The sequence below is a fragment of the Prionailurus viverrinus genome, chromosome B3, assembly GCF_022837055.1.
Source record: "Prionailurus viverrinus isolate Anna chromosome B3, UM_Priviv_1.0, whole genome shotgun sequence".
In the NCBI taxonomy this organism is placed as follows: domain Eukaryota; kingdom Metazoa; phylum Chordata; class Mammalia; order Carnivora; family Felidae; genus Prionailurus; species Prionailurus viverrinus.
Window position 1 is genome coordinate 111,886,040 of NC_062566.1, and position 16,609 is coordinate 111,902,648.

Genomic DNA, 16,609 nt, shown 5'->3' on the forward strand with positions numbered 1-16,609 from the left:
ACATCAGTGTTTCTCACCTTTACATAGTTGTGACTGTCACGACCCAATTCATATCTTATATCGGACCCGGGCCTGGATCTCCACTTGCCTGAGTAGGAAGTTAATGACAAAAACTCAGAGCACCCCACCCCCAATTTCTTCTCTTCGCTGTACCTGATAGAATACCTCATAGTAAAAAGGGCCAGGGGCTGGCAAATATGTATGGATTAACAAGAGTCTACCATAATTATTAGGGGATCCGGGGCGCCTGGGTGGCTCAATCGGTTAAGCGTCTGACTTCCACTCAGGTCATGATCTCACGTGAGTTTGAGCCCCGCCCCACGCTCCCCTACCCTCGTGGGGCTCTGTGCTGACAGCTCAGAGCCTGGAGCCTGCTTCAGATTCTGTGTCTCCCTCTCTTTCTGTTCCTCCCCTGCTCACACTCTGTCTCTCTGTCTCTCACACTCTGTCTCTCTGTCTCTCTCTCAAAAATAAATAAAGATTAAAAATCTTTTAAAAATTATCAGGGGATCCAATAATGACAGGATTTAATGATGCATGATTAAATGCACACTTACAATGTACTTCACAACAATTCTGTGAAGGAAGTAGTGTTCATTCCTATTTCACAAGTGAGGGAATTTGACGTTTTCAAATGACAAATAACTTACCCAGAAGCAGCAAAGACAGAAACCCAGCATGCACCTGAAGTCCAAAGCCTCTCAACCACTACAATAATATGGTATTTCACTTATCAGAAAACCATGCAAACTCACTGAGTGACTAAAGAATTATTTTTCTTCTCTGGGGCTAATGTGAGTTTTAAATGAGATTAAAGATGTTAATGCACTTGGAAAAGTAAGATATTGTAACATACAAGGTTTAGTTTAATTTAGTATATTAAGATCCTGCCCAAATAAAAGCCCTCAATACTATACAAACAGCAACTCTGCGTGTAACAAATGTCCACCCTTATGATTCAAGATACCCCAGTCCACTCAATATACAGTTCTCATTCATCACAGGCTTTAAAAGACTATTTAATCACATACAATTGAACATAAATAGAGCAGGAAGCTGTATATAACACTCCCTGCCACTCATGTTGGTTAAAAGAGTACTTTGTACAAATAAGGATGTAGAACACAAGGGGTGGGAATTACACCAAAATATTAGCAGAGTATATCTGGGTGTATAGATTTCTGGACTTTGCGAATCGTCTAGGGCAGTGCTTCTCACACTCTAATATCTTTGTCCCTTCAAGGCAGCCAGTTCCCAGCAGACAGCCGACACTCAGACAGGCTGGAAGAGCAACCGAAGGAATGGAACCTCCCGAGAAAGGGCACTGTCGATGGAAACTGGAACGCATGCACGCCCAGCCCGATGACCAGCAGTAACAGGTGTTTTCCATCTCCGATCTGTGATTCATTCTGCACAGCTGCGGGCACACAGAGGTGTCAGCGGCTCCTGGAATACCGCGCCCCACACGCCGAAGTGCACAGGGTTCCGGGCGCCTGGGCGGCCACAGAGGGAGACACACCTCGGCGACAACCTGGATCCACACAAAAAAGAGGCCCTGCCACCTTAAAAATATTACTGCCTGACTGCAAAGAACAAGAAGCTCGGTGGCTTGTGCCTACGCCCCTTGCTCCTCGCCGCACCTTCCTTTCTAGTTTTCAAGTAATCTATTGAGGGTGAGTCTGCATGCGTCTGGTTGCTGGCGGACCCCCTCCCTAAATACACACACACGCACACGCGCGCGCGCGCGCACACACACACACACACACACACACACACACACTCTCTCTCTCTCTCTCTCTCTCCTTCCCCCATCGGTCTCTTGCAGACAAGGCGCGTCTCCGAGGGTTGGGTTGAATGGGAGAGAACGGGGCCGTCTTTGTCATTAATCCTCCCCTCCTTCGGGCGAGCCAAGCTTCTTCCGGGTCAGCGACAATCACCGCCACCCCAATCAGGCCCGCGGTCCCCCATCCCGCTAGTCCCGTGCGCGCGAGGGCCAGGTCGCCACCGCCCGCAGGTCGCGGGAGGGGAGGAGGGCGAGGAGGAGGAGGAGGAGGAGGAGGAGGGCGGGCGGCGCGGGAGAGGGGGAGGGAAGGAGGGAGGGAGGGGACGGCAATCCGAGGAGGAGGAGGAGGAGGAGGAGGAGAGAGCAGCCTCCCGCAGCTGGCGAGGAGAATGGGAGTGCGGGGCGCCAGACCGCCGCGGGGTGTCACGGCCGCGGCCGAGCTCGGCAGGCGCAGAGCAGGCGCCCGCCGCTTTTAAAGCCGGGAGGGCGCGGCGGCGGCGGCGGCGGGCGGATCGCGGCGCGCGCGGGGCGCCGGGCGGCGGCCGGATGGAGAGGAAGGGCTCGGCGGCCGCGGCCAAGGGGAACCCGAGCCCGCCCGCGGCTGGCGAGGCGCAGCGGCCGCCGCCGCCACTGTGCGTCCCGGGCGGTGGTGGCGGCGGCAGCGGCGGCGGGGTCCCGACGCGCGGCCAGGTTGGGGCGGCGGCCGAGCCCGCCGAGTTCATCCGGCGGGCGCACGAGTTCAAGAGCCAAGGGGCGCAGTGCTACAAGGACAAGAAATTCCGCGAAGCCATAGGCAAATACCACAGGGCGTTGCTGGAGCTGAAGGGGCTGCTGCCGGCGCCCGCGGAGCAGGAGCGGGACTCGCGCGCGGCCTCCCCGGCAGGGGCCCCCAACCCCGGCCGCCTCTCGGAGGAGCAGAGCAAGACGGTGGAAGCCATCGAGATCGACTGCTACAACAGCCTGGCAGGTGAGCTGCGCCGCGCCCGCGCCCCTCCTCCCCTGCCCGTCCGCCCCCCGCCCGGCGCCGGGCGCAGGGGCCCCCCCATCGGCTCTCGGGTCCGAGCCTACCGCTGCGGCGCGCCCGCGCTGCCCGCTTCCCCGCTGGCACCGTGCTGCTCCGGGAAGGAGAACCCGGGAGGGGGGCGCTTTGGAAAAAGTGACTTTTAGGATTATACCGTCCAAAACTCGTTGTCATCCCGTGTCCCTTCCCCCTCGTCCGTCGTAAATCTCACCTAAAAATAACTGGACACACAGAAGGGGACCCAGCTGGCCTGGTGGCGATCGCTGCTGCTACCGCTCACCAGTGGACCTGGGTCCAAATGCGGGAAGTGGCGCCCAGGGTGGGCACCCGCACCCACCGCATGCCCAGTGGCTGGCCTCCTCGGGTATCATTGGCACCAGAGCTCGCCCTCACCTTGCCCTCAACTGACCGCATCCCAAAGGCTAAGGTCCTTCCCCAAGTTCCCTTGGCCTCAGTAGCAAAGGGCAGTTTGCCCCGAGCCTTCAGCATCTTGAGCAAAATGGATTCCAAAATGCCACTTTCTTCTCTCTCAGCTCTGCTGGGGCCCCCGGTTGCCAGGTGAAGAGAGCGATCTCAAAGGGAAGCTAGTTCATGGTTGAGCTTGAGCTGTGTGTAACATCCTCCCTCCCTGTAGCGCTGGTCCTCTCCCCAGCTGGCTGCTGGGCCTGATTTGAAAAAAGGGGACCCTTCTGTTGGGATGAGAAGGCGAGATATACATTCCAGAGTTCACTTTGGGGATTTAGGTCAAAGTCAGACATTTTTAAAAATTTAACTTTGGCACAGGAAAATGTAAAACCTCACAAACAACAACAACAAAAACAAAAGGAAGAGTCTGGGTCTTTCCAGGGCCTTCCTGTGAGAAGGTGGGAGATGTTGGCAGACGCGATGACTTTATATTTGAAAGGCACTCTCTACTCCTCTCTCACCCCATTTGATGGGATTTGGGCATGGTCCAGCTCCTCTGGCCAAGTAAAAGGCCATTCCTCCTAGTTCCTAACCCTTGAAGTTGCCTAAAACTAGCTCCGGACAGTTGGAGCAGAGTCACTTTGAGAGAGTGACTGGGTGTGGCTGGGGATGGTGGATGTGTCTGGGGTGCAGGCGGTCGGGGCATGAAAAAAACCTGGCAGTGATTCTGCTCTGTTCCCTTTGAGGTTGCTAGTGCCAGCCTGCCTCTGTCTTCCCGTGATGCCATGTCCAGGGTCATCCCGACCCAGGCAAAACCCAGCCACTTTATGAATTGTAGTTTGCAAATGTAAAGGATTAATAGACTGGTGGTAGTAGCAGCTGTAAAAATGGTGGTGCTAACAATGATGGCGGCAGATAAAGTAGTGGTATAGCCAGATGGACTATCTTGGTCCATCATAACGTACAGCTTGATTCTCTTTATTTCCTGTAAGTCTCTGGCATCCTTGCTTCCGCCTGATGAATAGTTAAAGGGCAGAGTGGCCGTGGGTGGAGGAAGAGGCACTCTGGATCACTAATGCGGCGGTTTCAGAGTGGTAATGGAGTCTTAATATTTAGTGTTGTCCGTGGGCATTCTAGGCTTGCCCCTCACCCCACGCTTTTGGCTGCTGGCCTGTGGCTCGGACTGCCCATCTCCTACCACAGAAGTGGTTACATTTCCCTGGTGAAACCAAAGACGTGTCCTGGGTCAGGTGAACCCAGTCAGGGTGGGGCTCAGGTCCCGCCAGCTTCTCCCCACCTTCCCCCCCCCCCCACCCACGCCCCAGGCACTTTGGAAAACTTCTGTGGTGGGAGAACGGGGAGTACAGGAGCAGATTTCCCCACTGCTGCCTTCTCCAGCACTCACCACTCTTCATATTAATACTTTATTGTGTGCACTGCGCTGGGCACTTCACGCACAATGTGCTTTTTAATTTTTTTTTTTTTTAATGTTTATTTATCTTAGGGAGAGAGAGGGAGACAGAGAGAGACAGGGCGCGAGTGGAGGAGGGGCAGAGAGAAAGAGAGACCTACAGAATCCGAAGCAGGCGCCAGGCTCTGAGCTATCAGCACAGAGCCCTACCCGGGGGCTCAAACTCACGGACTACGAGATCATGACCTGAGCCCAAGTCGGACAGCTAACCGGCTGAGCCACCCAGACACTCCAATGCACTTTTTAATCTTTACACCAACTTGCTAAGAGATTGTAGAGAAACAAAACAAAACAAAACAAAAAACAACCCAAGGTTCCAGAGCCATTCAAGTTCAAAATCAATGTTCTTGTCATCACACCTTGATGCACAAAGTCAGTGTCTCTAGGCCTCTGTCTCCCTGAATCCAGGGTCAGGTGGGCTTTAGAGCCCTACCCTTGAAAAATTCTGTTTGGAGATCTGAGCCCTGGTAACCAGGAGGAAGTAGAAATACAGTACCTTAATTCAAAAACCTGATAGGGCTATTTCTAAATATTTTCAAGTTTTAATGAAAAAGAAAAGAAAAGTAATTACAAGCTGAGCAGTCGTGTCAAAGCCAAAATCTGTGTACTGTATAGAAAATTCAGCTGGGAGAGGGGATCCTGGAAGTCACCTGGAGAGGGAGAAGCCTGATGTTGGTTTCCTTTGGGATAATGCATTAAATCTGTTACTACGATCTGAGAAATTCTAGCTAATAGGAAAGTATCCTTTCTTGTCAGATTACAAAAGTAATACGTACCTATAAAGTGTTTTTTTCTTTTAGAAAATATCAAAAAGTTTAAAGAAGAAAATACAAAATTACCTTTAATCCCGCCACCTAAAGGCATTCCTTGTGATGTATTTTCTCCCTGTGTTTTTTTTCCTACACATAAACATAAACTGCTCGCAAAGCAAGGACCTCCTGTATCTCCTGCTTTTATTTCCACTTACGATTATGCCAGGAACACTGTTACGTTTCATTAAAATCTTGTTGTGAAGATTGTTCGAAATGGGTACATGAACATTTTAAGTGTGGGCTTACAATTATCATCGGATGGCAAGGGAAGAAAAGATCACTGTTATTGTTGTCAGTGACACAACAGTGCAGTGTCGCCCATAATGTACCCTGTCCCCCTCACGCCTGCTAATAGGAAGGAGACAGCAGCTGCACATTCTTTCTGGCAGAAAGGCAACTGACCCTTCCATCTGGGCCACAGTGCCTGCTGAGTGGCCCAGCCAGCTCCTGGTGGAAGCAGCCTGAAGATGTTTGTGCCCACAAGGATCTGTCCTCCTATGATGTCCTATGGACATCAGCTGTCCATAGAGGGAGATGTTTGGGATTTGGAAGGAACTTGGACTAGCCCAGAAGTACCTAGAGGATTAGGCTCTGTTGCCGAGGGCATCTTCGCACCAAATAAAATGCTGTGGTGAGGCTTCTGGAGAAAACTTAGGTCTGATGAACCCTGGTACTCTTCATGGAAGGCTCTAAGAGAATAACAAGAGGGCAGCCAGAATGTGCTAAGAAATGCTAGTCTAAAAATCCACTTAGATGACTCGAGGAGGTCGCATGAAGGGTGTGAGAGCAGGTATCAACGTGCCCATAGTTGTGGTCCATTCTGGCTTGGAGTCCCTCCTGATTAGGAGGGATCTGGCCAGTGCCTCAAGACCCCTGGATTTGATTTTACCTGTCTTATTCTTCAAGGAATTAAAAAAAAAAAAAAAAAAAGATGGGAAGCATCCTGTTCTTTCAGAATTTCAAATGACTTTGACACAGTGATTGAAAAGATCTTCTGACCTGCCTGGGGAGATACAGGAATCTAATCCTTACCAAAGCTGCCAAGGAAGCCTGTGTTGGCCTGGTGATCGACTCCTGTTGACCTTGAACAAGACACAAGACTCCCCTGGGGCCTTGGAATGTTTTGTGCAGAATCTCTTGAAAGGCAGGGCCTTTAGTTCTACATGATTCCTGTGGGGCTGTGGTGGCCCCAGCTGGGGTGTGATCAAAAGGTTGCAACATGTAATGACTTTGTTGGTATTTTCAAATGATATTCGAGACTCAAATGCCAGTGGTAAAGATGCGTGCCAACAGGCCATGGCATTGGATCTGAAGGCTAGATGAGAGTCAGCTTGTGCCTCTGTCACTGGCATACCCTGGGACTTTGGTTAAGCCCATACCATGTCATTTTACCCATTTCCCCATCGATTTAGAGCTATGTTTCAGAGGGGTTTTTAATTTTTTTATTTTACCAAAGGGACAGATAATATCCACTGATCCCAACTGAAGCCCCAGGACAGGGGTGTGACAAGGCCTAGAGGAGTCACACTGGGTAAAGGCCTGGGATGGACGTGCCTTAAAGCCACGGGACCAGAGCTGGCTACATAATTTATGGCGCCTAGTGCAAAATGAAAATGTGGAACTCCTTCTTCCTGAAGCAGGGAGAAAGTATCATTAAAGGTGTTAAGAGATAAAGCTTTTTTCTTACTTTCAGGATCTGTCTTTCTCTCTCTCTTGACTTGACATGGTGCTTTTATTTGCTATTTAATGTCATTATAAGAAAGTTGAAATTTTAAATTATTGGCATGAATGTCACTGTTCATCTTTATATTGTGCGATGCTAGTTTTAAGTGCAAATGTGAAAGCACTTACGTTGTGCGTGAAATCACATAAATTACACAATTCACATTTTGTAGCTTATACAGGCATATGTAGTTTCTTCTTGCTAGAACAGTGGAGATGCTGACAAAACAAAATCAACTGGCTTTATTTCATTTCTTTGTATGCATTCTTTTTTTTTTTAATGCTTTTTTTCTAAGATTATTATTTTTTCTTTGGAGAGAGAGAAAACGATCTGGGGAGCGGGGCAGAGGGAGAGGGAGAGAGAACCCTAAGGAGGCTCCAAACTCAGTGGGGAGCCTGACTTGGAGCTTGATCCCACGACCTTGGGATCCCGACCTGAGCTGAAATCCAGAGTCAGACGCTCAACCGACTGAGCCATCCAGGCACCCCTCTTTATTTATATGCATTCATCATGTGTGCACTTTCCACCAAGTTTGGCTTTCTACTGACTAGGGAAAGGAACAGGGACTATTCCCTACTCTTACCCTACTCTTTGCTTCTGTGTCATCACTTTCAGCACAAGTGGTTGGCTAGTATCCAGGGAAGTGACATAAGTAAGAGAGGATATGAGGGGACTTGAGGTCATTTGTGCTTCTCACTGCTTTCTTTCTGCATGTGTAGCAATTTCTGGGTTGAATGAGAAGCATACCTCTTGGGGCTGTTAGCTGGTCTGCCTGCTGACTTAGTTACATCCCTGACAGTCTTACCTTGTACTCGAGCTGGGTCTTGATGAACTCTTGGGCTGTGGGTCCGCTGGAATTCTGTGCTCATGGGGCATCATGACTGCTCTATGCAAGTGGGGCTGCAAAGAATGGCTGTGCCTGTCTCCTCTGCTCCCGTTTGTGCTTCATTCCCATCGAACTTCACTTACAAAACACAACTCCAAAGATGAAGTTGTTAGGAATTTCCAGGAAGCAACAGCAGAGCATTAAGCCCAGTGCAGGACCCTTCTGAGCACAAGTCCTGTGTGATTGCATGAGTCACCCACCCTTGAAACCCCCTTCAGTGGAATACCAGAAGATGACTGACTGGGTGGAAACATTCTAAGGTGGACAAAATTAGATCTAGACTCTGAGGCAGGTTGTAAGACAAAGGGCACTCAACAGAAATTGATGTGGAGCCAGAGAACCAAATATAAAGATGGATGGATTACAAATGCAAGAATTCAGTGGTAAAAAGGGAGATGATGAGCTAGAGTCAACGTGTACCTCAGTAGCCAGAAGATGAGTTTTGGGGTTAAGGATTGGTCAAAGGAAGGGGAAAGAAGAGGGGTTTCATGCTGAGATGCTCAGCCTAGAGCTTGCCATCTGGACAGGAGAGCTTGACTGGCCAAACCGTCGCTGGTCCGAAGCTGTTCCTTGGGCAGCATCTTTGCCAATAAATCTTTGCCTGTAAATGTGGCTTCTAAGATCGTGTTCCAGGAGAAGATGGGAGAATTGAAACTTGTAGGATGCTTTCAAGGAAAGAACGTTCTGAATGTAGACTTTGGGCTGAGTTTCAAGAGTGGATTCTGGGGGCACCTGGGTGGCTCAGTCGGTTAAGTGTCTGACTTTGGCTCAGGTCATGACCTCATGGTTCGTGAGTTCGAGCCCTGCGTCAGGCTCTCTGCTTCAGATCCTCTGTCCCCCCTCTCTCTGCCCTTCCCTGTGTTCTCTCTCTCTCTCTCTCTCTCTTTCAAAAATAAATAAACATTTAAAAAATAAAAATAAAATAAAGTAGATTCTGAAGGTCCTTAGTTTACCAGCAAGGGAAATGAGTTGGGTGGCTTTTCGCCGGAAACTCTTTAGGACACCTTAAAGTCAAAGTCCCTACAGCAAAAATACATGGGAGTGTCCCATCCAAGGCAAGGGGACTCAGCTGCAGTGAGGACAGGAAGGCCAAGATCTGGAGCATCCAAAAGTTGCTACAGGAGCTTTACAAGTTGTGAGTGATCTCCAGATGGGATATTCCCTTCTTACAGCCTATCTCTTTCACCACCAGCCTATGTCTACTCCAAATAGCTTGGATAAAAACGAAGTGTTTCAACCAACCCGCCATCAACTTCCTGTTTCCCCAGTGACTTTGGGAAGTCAGATGTTCATGTTGGGAACAGAGTTTTCCATTTTCACCAAAATGGTTAGTCCTGCTCCAACTACATAGCCACAACCTCTAGCACTGACAGTGGTACCAGACATAAAAAAGCCAAAGATAATGCTACAAAAGATGAAAGGAGTTTAGCCTTCTTGCTGGTATTCACGTGACCTTGAAATCATTAGCAATGTAAAACTCATTCCCTTTCTCTTATACATAGACATTTTCATGTCAGCAATAAAATGATGCCAATGTCTAGTAGGATCCAAACCAACACTTCCTAAATATTTTTGAAAACGAAGCAGGATGTGTAGTGCCAAGGAAGGTTGACTTGAACTAAAAGCATCTCAAGTTGAAATGTATCCAAGTGGACCTTCCCTTCCCTTTCTGCCAAAAGGACATTCAAAGAGTACTCAAGGGACATCTGGGTGGCTCTGGCGGTTAAGCGTCTGACTCTTGATCTCAGCTGAGGTCTTGACCTCAGGTTGTGAGTTCAAGCCTGGCGTTGAGCTCCCTGCTGGGTGTGAAGCCTACTATGAATGAATGGATGCACGAACGAACGAATGAATGAATAAATAAAATAGCGCTCAAGTTACAGACAAGGTTTACATGGAGGAAGCTCATAGGGCAAATGTTTCCCTTCCGTGGTGTTTCTGTATATAAAGAACAAAAATTGAGAAGCGGTGCTAACTAGCTATCTTGAGAGTTATGTAAAATCAGAATTATGATTTTAGATTTGGTTTGGGACCCCAAACCTTACTTACGTGTGTGGATTCCCTTGTCAGCCTGACCAACCTGGCATCTAGTATAAACTTAGGTACTTCCAACAATAGAGATACTCACCACCACCACAAAATAACAACTACAATAATAAAATTTTAGTAACAATCATGGAGCTAAAGACCACCATGACAAGCCCAATTCCTAGCACCAGGTTGATGTGTTAAGAATGTGTTTGAGGGGCACCCTGGCGGCTCAGTCAGTTAAGTGATTGACTCTTGATTTTGGCTCAAGTCAGGATCTCATGGTAGTGAGATCAAGCCCCGTGGCAGGCTCTGCACTGGGTGTGGAACCTGCTTGGGATTCTCTCACTCCCTATGCCCCCCCTCACCCCGCTCAAGTGCACACGTGTGCACTCACTCTGTCTGTCTGTCTGTCTCTCTCTCTCTCTCTCTCTCAAAAAACAAAAAAAGAGAATGTGTATGAAATAAGTGACAATGCTTATTCCAGTAGCTGTCTCATATTAAGGATACAGTAAATTCAATCATTCCATTAATATTAATTGAGCATTTAATATGTACTAGACCCAGGGCGTGGGGCCTGAGTATACAGGAATAAACATGAAGGACAGGGTCCTCCACCTTGTGTGTGTGTGTGTGTGTGTGTGTGTATGTGTGTGTATACCACCTACATGTATATAAACATATATAAATTACATATAATTTACACATTTATAAGTATACTTATATGTTTTTAATATATATATTTTCATTTGATCTGCCTTTGTGAGACAGAAAACTTAAACTTGGAATAGCTACGTCACTTATCTGTGGTCACATAGTAGTATGTGGCAAGCTGGGGTTTCTCATCTGCCACTCTGTAATTCCAAAGCCCATAGTCCTAACTGTTCACCTCACAGCCTCCATTTTTAGGAGTTTCTTCCTTAACTACTAAAATTTGTCTCCTTGAAATCCATCCATATTCTGTCTATCCTTAGAGGCAACATAGACATCTCACATAGACTACATCTCTTCACCTTTGTAGTAAGGACAAGCCTTGGCATTTAAAAAAAACATTTTTTTAAACGTTTATTTATTTTTGAGACAGAGAGAGACAGAGCATGAACGGGGGAGGGTCAGAGAGAGAGGGAGACACAGAAGCCGAAGCTGTCGGCACAGAGCCCGACGCGGGGCTCAAACTCACGGACCGTGAGATCATGTCCTGAGCCGAAGTTGGACGCTTAACCGACTGAGCCACCCCGGCGCCACAAGCCTTGGCATTTTTTTTTTTTAATTTTTTTTTTTCAACGTTTATTTTATTTTTGGGACAGAGAGAGACAGAGCATGAACGGGGGAGGGGCAGAGAGAGAGGGAGACACAGAATCGGAAACAGGCTCCAGGCTCCGAGCCATCAGCCCAGAGCCCGACGCGGGGCTCGAACTCCCGGACCGCGAGATCGTGACCTGGCTGAAGTCGGACGCTTAACCGACTGCGCCACCCAGGCGCCCCGAGCCTTGGCATTTTTAAGGCAACTCACTTGCTCATCTTCCAGTCTTATGTTCTGTAGGTCAAACATCCTTTTGTTGTGATTGTGCCTTCTGTGATTAGGATTCCCATTCCATGACCATCCTGGGTGGTGAAGAGGCAAGTGGCCTGCATTCTGTAACCAGGTCAGAATTTCCCTGGGTCTTTTGTCATTAGGAAGATGACCTGAATTTGTATGGACAGAGAGGTGTGAGGAGCCAGTGAGGCATAATTTCCAGTGAGCCTAAAGACTGCAGAAGCCCTACCCATACGTCCTCCTCTTTTCTGTCCCCCTTGCTCCAGTTAGGAGGTCCTGAGAAATTTAAGTGGAAGGGTTAAGAGCGGAAACTCATTTCAGCCATTACCGTCTCAGTAATCACTTTGCGGACACAGTGAGAAATGACCCACTAGATGAATAGCATCTGGAATTATCCAAATGCATTACTCTAGACCTGGTCAGTTTTAATGTCATGAGAGGGATGATACCATCTTTTTAAAATATGTTTCAGTTTTAGTACCGAGAGAGGTTGGCCATGTATTATTTATTCCGTGCAGTGTGGGGCATTTGCAATCCTAGCACCCCGGAAAGTACTATTTATTTTTTGGTTAGTGTCTTTATGATCGGCTGGTACTAGGTTCTGACCTTGTGGGTCCAAATGTCATCTCCCAAGAAACAAAATCAAAGAAGCCCCAAAGCCAGCACTAAGGAGACCAGCTGGCCCTGGGTCTAGTGCAACACTAACTGAGGTAGACCTGCATGACAGCTGGGGGCACATTCGCCACATATGTGAACTTAACCTGTTCACAAAATCCCTGACCTTGATTTTCCTCGCTTATTAAATGGGTATGGTCAGGCCGGCTTGACTCACAAGGTGAGGGCGAGGAGCAAGAAGATAATGTACGTGAATGTGCTTCCTAGCCTACAAAGTATTAGAAGTGTAAATTGTCGTTTTAAGTGATATAAATTCGTCCTGAACGTTAGCAATGTGCCTCTGGTGTTGAGGAAGGGACGGCGTGTGTACTCAATGCTCCAGATTCTTATTTGGCCCCTGAATCTCAGAAATCCTGACCACCTGTATTGGTAGCTCAGACGCAGCAGACTGAGTATTGGAAGGAAACTCACTCATTCATTGAATCTTTACTGTTCACTATGCAAATCGAAATCTTCTCTGTTCTCCTCCAAACATGGCACGGGGGCAGTGGGAACTAGGGTTCTAGTCTAGGGTCTGCTGCTCACTTGCTCCGTGACTGTGGACAAGTCACAGCACTCTAAGCCTCCGTTTCCCCAATTGTAAACAGTGGGGGTTGGGCCAGTGCCCTCACAAGTGCTGGACTGTCTAGGATTTTGAAGGCCTTTCGGCGACTCCCCCCACCCATGTCCCAGCCTCTCTTTCTGGGAGCAGATTTAGGAAAGAGACAAGAAACAAGCTCTCTTTTATTCTAGTTTACTGGTATGTGCTGACAAATAGCCATGAAAAGATCTCAACTAAGATTTCCAAGGCAACCCTTGCAAATATGGGAGTAAACCGAAATAAGGGACCTCACAGCCTCCCAGGATGATAGAGTCAGACAGAGGGTCTCTGCCAGAAACCAGGGTAAGTGTTGGAAGCCTATTTAAAATGCCATCTGGCCCCTGGCCTCTTAATGGATGTCACAAAATATCACCTGTTACTGCTCTATCTTCCCAGATTATTTCAAAATTCAGACTTCGATTTGGAGCAGGCAACAGTTGCTGGCTAAGTTAATAGCGTCTCAGACAGTTGCTGCCCTTGGCCCAAAGCTAAAGATCCCTCAGGAGTCTGGGGTACAGCCAAGCATTTGGGGATATGGTTCTGGGCCTCATGCTCACCCTGAGTCAGAGATGAGCTCCTTGCTCAAATGGATCTGCACCCTCAGGCTGTGGAGGCCGCTGGGTCATTGGGAACTCGTGTAGACTCTTCTTTACGCCATGATAGGGAAGAAGGGCTGTAGCCCTGTGTGTGCCAATGAGGATGGGAGGGAAGAGAGAGAACACAGAGGGACAGACACAGGGCAGTGTGGCCTCATGGGAGAGAACTTTACTTAGTATGACAGGATCTAGGTTTGAATCCTGACTTCCTGTGGACTCCTCCATTAACCCCAGGCAGGTCCTGACCTCTCTGAGCTTGTTTCCTTTATAGTCTGGGAGTGATAATATGCAGCACACAGGACTGTGATGGTGATTGAGATGAAATGACACAGCAGGCGTCATTAATAAACGATGGCTTGTGTAAATCTAACCCCTACTCCGGTAGGGACCAGGACGGGAAAGTATGTGAGACGGGAGGGACAAAGGACCCTGCAAAGGAGGTTATGGGGGCGTATGGGAAACAAGTGAGCAAACAGAAGAGGTCAAAAGAGAGGTCAGTGGCTTTAGTGCAGGGGAAGTGACCAAGGTTTAAACTAATAGCCTTCAGTGTGGGTGTTTCGAACCTGGTGCGTTCCTGGGCCCAGAAGGCTGAGTGAACAGGTAACCCATCAGGCTTCCTCTGAAGGGCAGCAGAGCCAGAAGCAAGGGCCGCTGAGACATGGGGTCTGTGCCTACTTGCAGCTTCTCGGGATACAGGTTGGTCCAGGAGACAGAAACTGCTGGGCTCTAGGCAGACGTGTTTCGGCATGAAACCGTATCGGCAAATAAGGTTCGGTTAGAGTCCGTTCTCTGCCATTTTCCATCCTCTACCTCAGGATCCTCTGACCGTCTCTTTGAACTGAATGAGTGGGGTTAGAACCTGGGCTCTCTCACAAGTCAGACCAGTTCAGAGTCTGAGAGCAGAGTGTAGGATTTGCCAGGGAGAGAAGACGCATGCTGTGATCAGTTGGGTTCCCTGGGGAGCCTAACGAGCAAGAAAGCTTACTGGCGGGAAGGGGACACGGAGGAAGGCAAGGCCTCCTTGAGAGGAAGACATCGGAGGGAGAGGCTGTGAGGCCGGTAGCCTCAGGCCTGCTCTGTGTGCTCTGTTGTGCCACATGCTGGTGCCAGCTTCCCAAGCTTCCCTCCTGGCGTTCCACGAGGAAGGCCCTTGGCTTGCACAGGCATCTTGAGAGTGAACACACTAGCAGGCGTGTCCCTTGGACTCTCCTGGTAATCCCCCCTTGCAGGCGTGCCTCCGCCATGATGCCCAGGGCCCTCTCATGGCCCCAGGTCTTCCCAAGTCAGGGCCCCGGGAACAGGCAGTGCTTTCCGCTCAGGACACCCTTCAGAAGCCTTCTCTGCACTCTTCTTTGGAGTTCTACCCCTGCTCTCTTTGAAGACATAATGGGCGGAGGTGATTTTTAACATAGTTTTCCAATTACAAAAGTGAAACGCTGTTAATTGTAGAAGATACTGCAAATAAAAGAAATTCAAAGGAGAGGCAACAACTCACTTGTCATCCAGCCATCCTGTCAACTCTTTTCTGGTTGGGTTGATTTCCTCCCAGTCTTTCTTCTGTGTCCATATAAACATATATCAGCTAGCCCACTTCAAGGTCCACCTTTCTCCGGTTTATTTAGGAAGGAAGGGGTTTGTTTTATTTGTGCTGGGGCTACCCCCGGGGACCCCTGACTTCCTTACCCTGTCCCTGCAGGATGCCGCTCACTTTCCCTGGGTGTCAGCCAGGGGGCACTTCTTCCCTTTGTGGCCTCTTCCCTTTCACATCCTGTGCTACTACCAACGCATCAGGCTGTACAGTTACCGAAGGTTGCGGGATCCAAAAGGGTTTACATCTCAAAAACTGAATATTCAAAATTCTTTTTCTTTAAAAAAAAATGTTTATTTATTTTGAGAGAGAGAGAAAGAGAGCACGTGCAAGCAGGGGAGAGGCAGAGAGTGAGGGAGAGAGAGAGAATCCCAAGCAGTCTCCACACCATCAGCATGGAGCCCAATGTGGGGCTCGATGTCACGAACCATGAGATCATGACCTGAGCTGAAATCAAGAGTTGGGTGATCAATTGACTGAGCCACCCAGGTGCCCCGACCGCTTAACTTTTTTTTTGGCAGGTTCCAACATCCTACCATGTTCCTCAGATTCTTTTCTCCCCTACAAACCTTCTGTTTCTTAGATTCCCCCACTTTCACATTCAGGTCGTTTCACAGACAGAGCAGTTTGCTCATCTTTTTATCTGCCTTATTTGCCTCCAACTCATCTCTAAGTTTCACCTTACCCACTAGAGCAGTTGGTGAGGGTATTCTTTTTTTTTTTAATGTTTATTTGTTTTGAGAGAGAGAGAGAGAGAGAGAGAGAGAGAGAGAGAGTACAAGGGGAGGGGCAGGGAGAGAGGGAGACACAGAATCTGAACTCCAGAGCTCTGAGCTGTCAGCACAGAGCCCAATGCGGGGCTCGAACCCACGAACCATGAGATCATGATCTGAGCCAAAGTTGGATGCTTAACCAACTGAGCCACCCAGGAGCCCCTGATGAGAGTATTCTAAAAAAAGGATAATTTCTTCCCTAAGAGGAACTCTGATGACTGCTATTGCAAATTCTCCACCTGATACACACACACACACACACACACACACACACACACACACACACACAGTTATTTTTCACAAGATTCACATTGTACTGCACAAATGTTTACAACCTTTATTTTTCCACCGATGTTTTCCACTAAGAATGTCTTTTCAGTGTCATGAAGTATTTTTCTACAGCATGATTTTAATGTATGTCATGTTCCATTATACCCATGTCCCATTATTTATTTAACCAGTCTTCTACTGGTAGATAGTTTGGTTATTTCCAACACTTTGCTAATATAAACAGTGCTGCCATAGAGAGGCCACAGAAGTGCTCTTTCTGTTACATATGTGCCTGTTAATTAACTTACCCCCCAAAATATCTGGTGACATGATGTTTGCACAGGTGCCATGGAAGGATTGTGGGGAAGGCAACAGGAATAGGAGAGAGGATGCTGGGGTCCAAAGGGATGGCGGGCAAGGTCATCAGACCAGGAAAAGCCTTCTTTAAAGTCCAAAAGGAAAAT

The 16,609-nt window shown here is 48.4% G+C and overlaps 1 protein-coding gene across 1 annotated transcript in view; it reads left to right on the plus strand.

Annotated features, from left to right (window-relative positions):
- Positions 1-2,140: 2,140 nt before the first annotated feature.
- The window catches only part of TTC9 (tetratricopeptide repeat domain 9), a 31,001-nt gene continuing 16,532 nt past the window's right edge, over positions 2,141-16,609 (plus strand). The window contains exon 1 of the mRNA XM_047861082.1: positions 2,141-2,750. Within this exon, the coding sequence (XP_047717038.1) occupies positions 2,330-2,750 (421 nt within the window). The 5' untranslated portion in view covers positions 2,141-2,329. The remainder of the gene's footprint in view (positions 2,751-16,609) is intronic.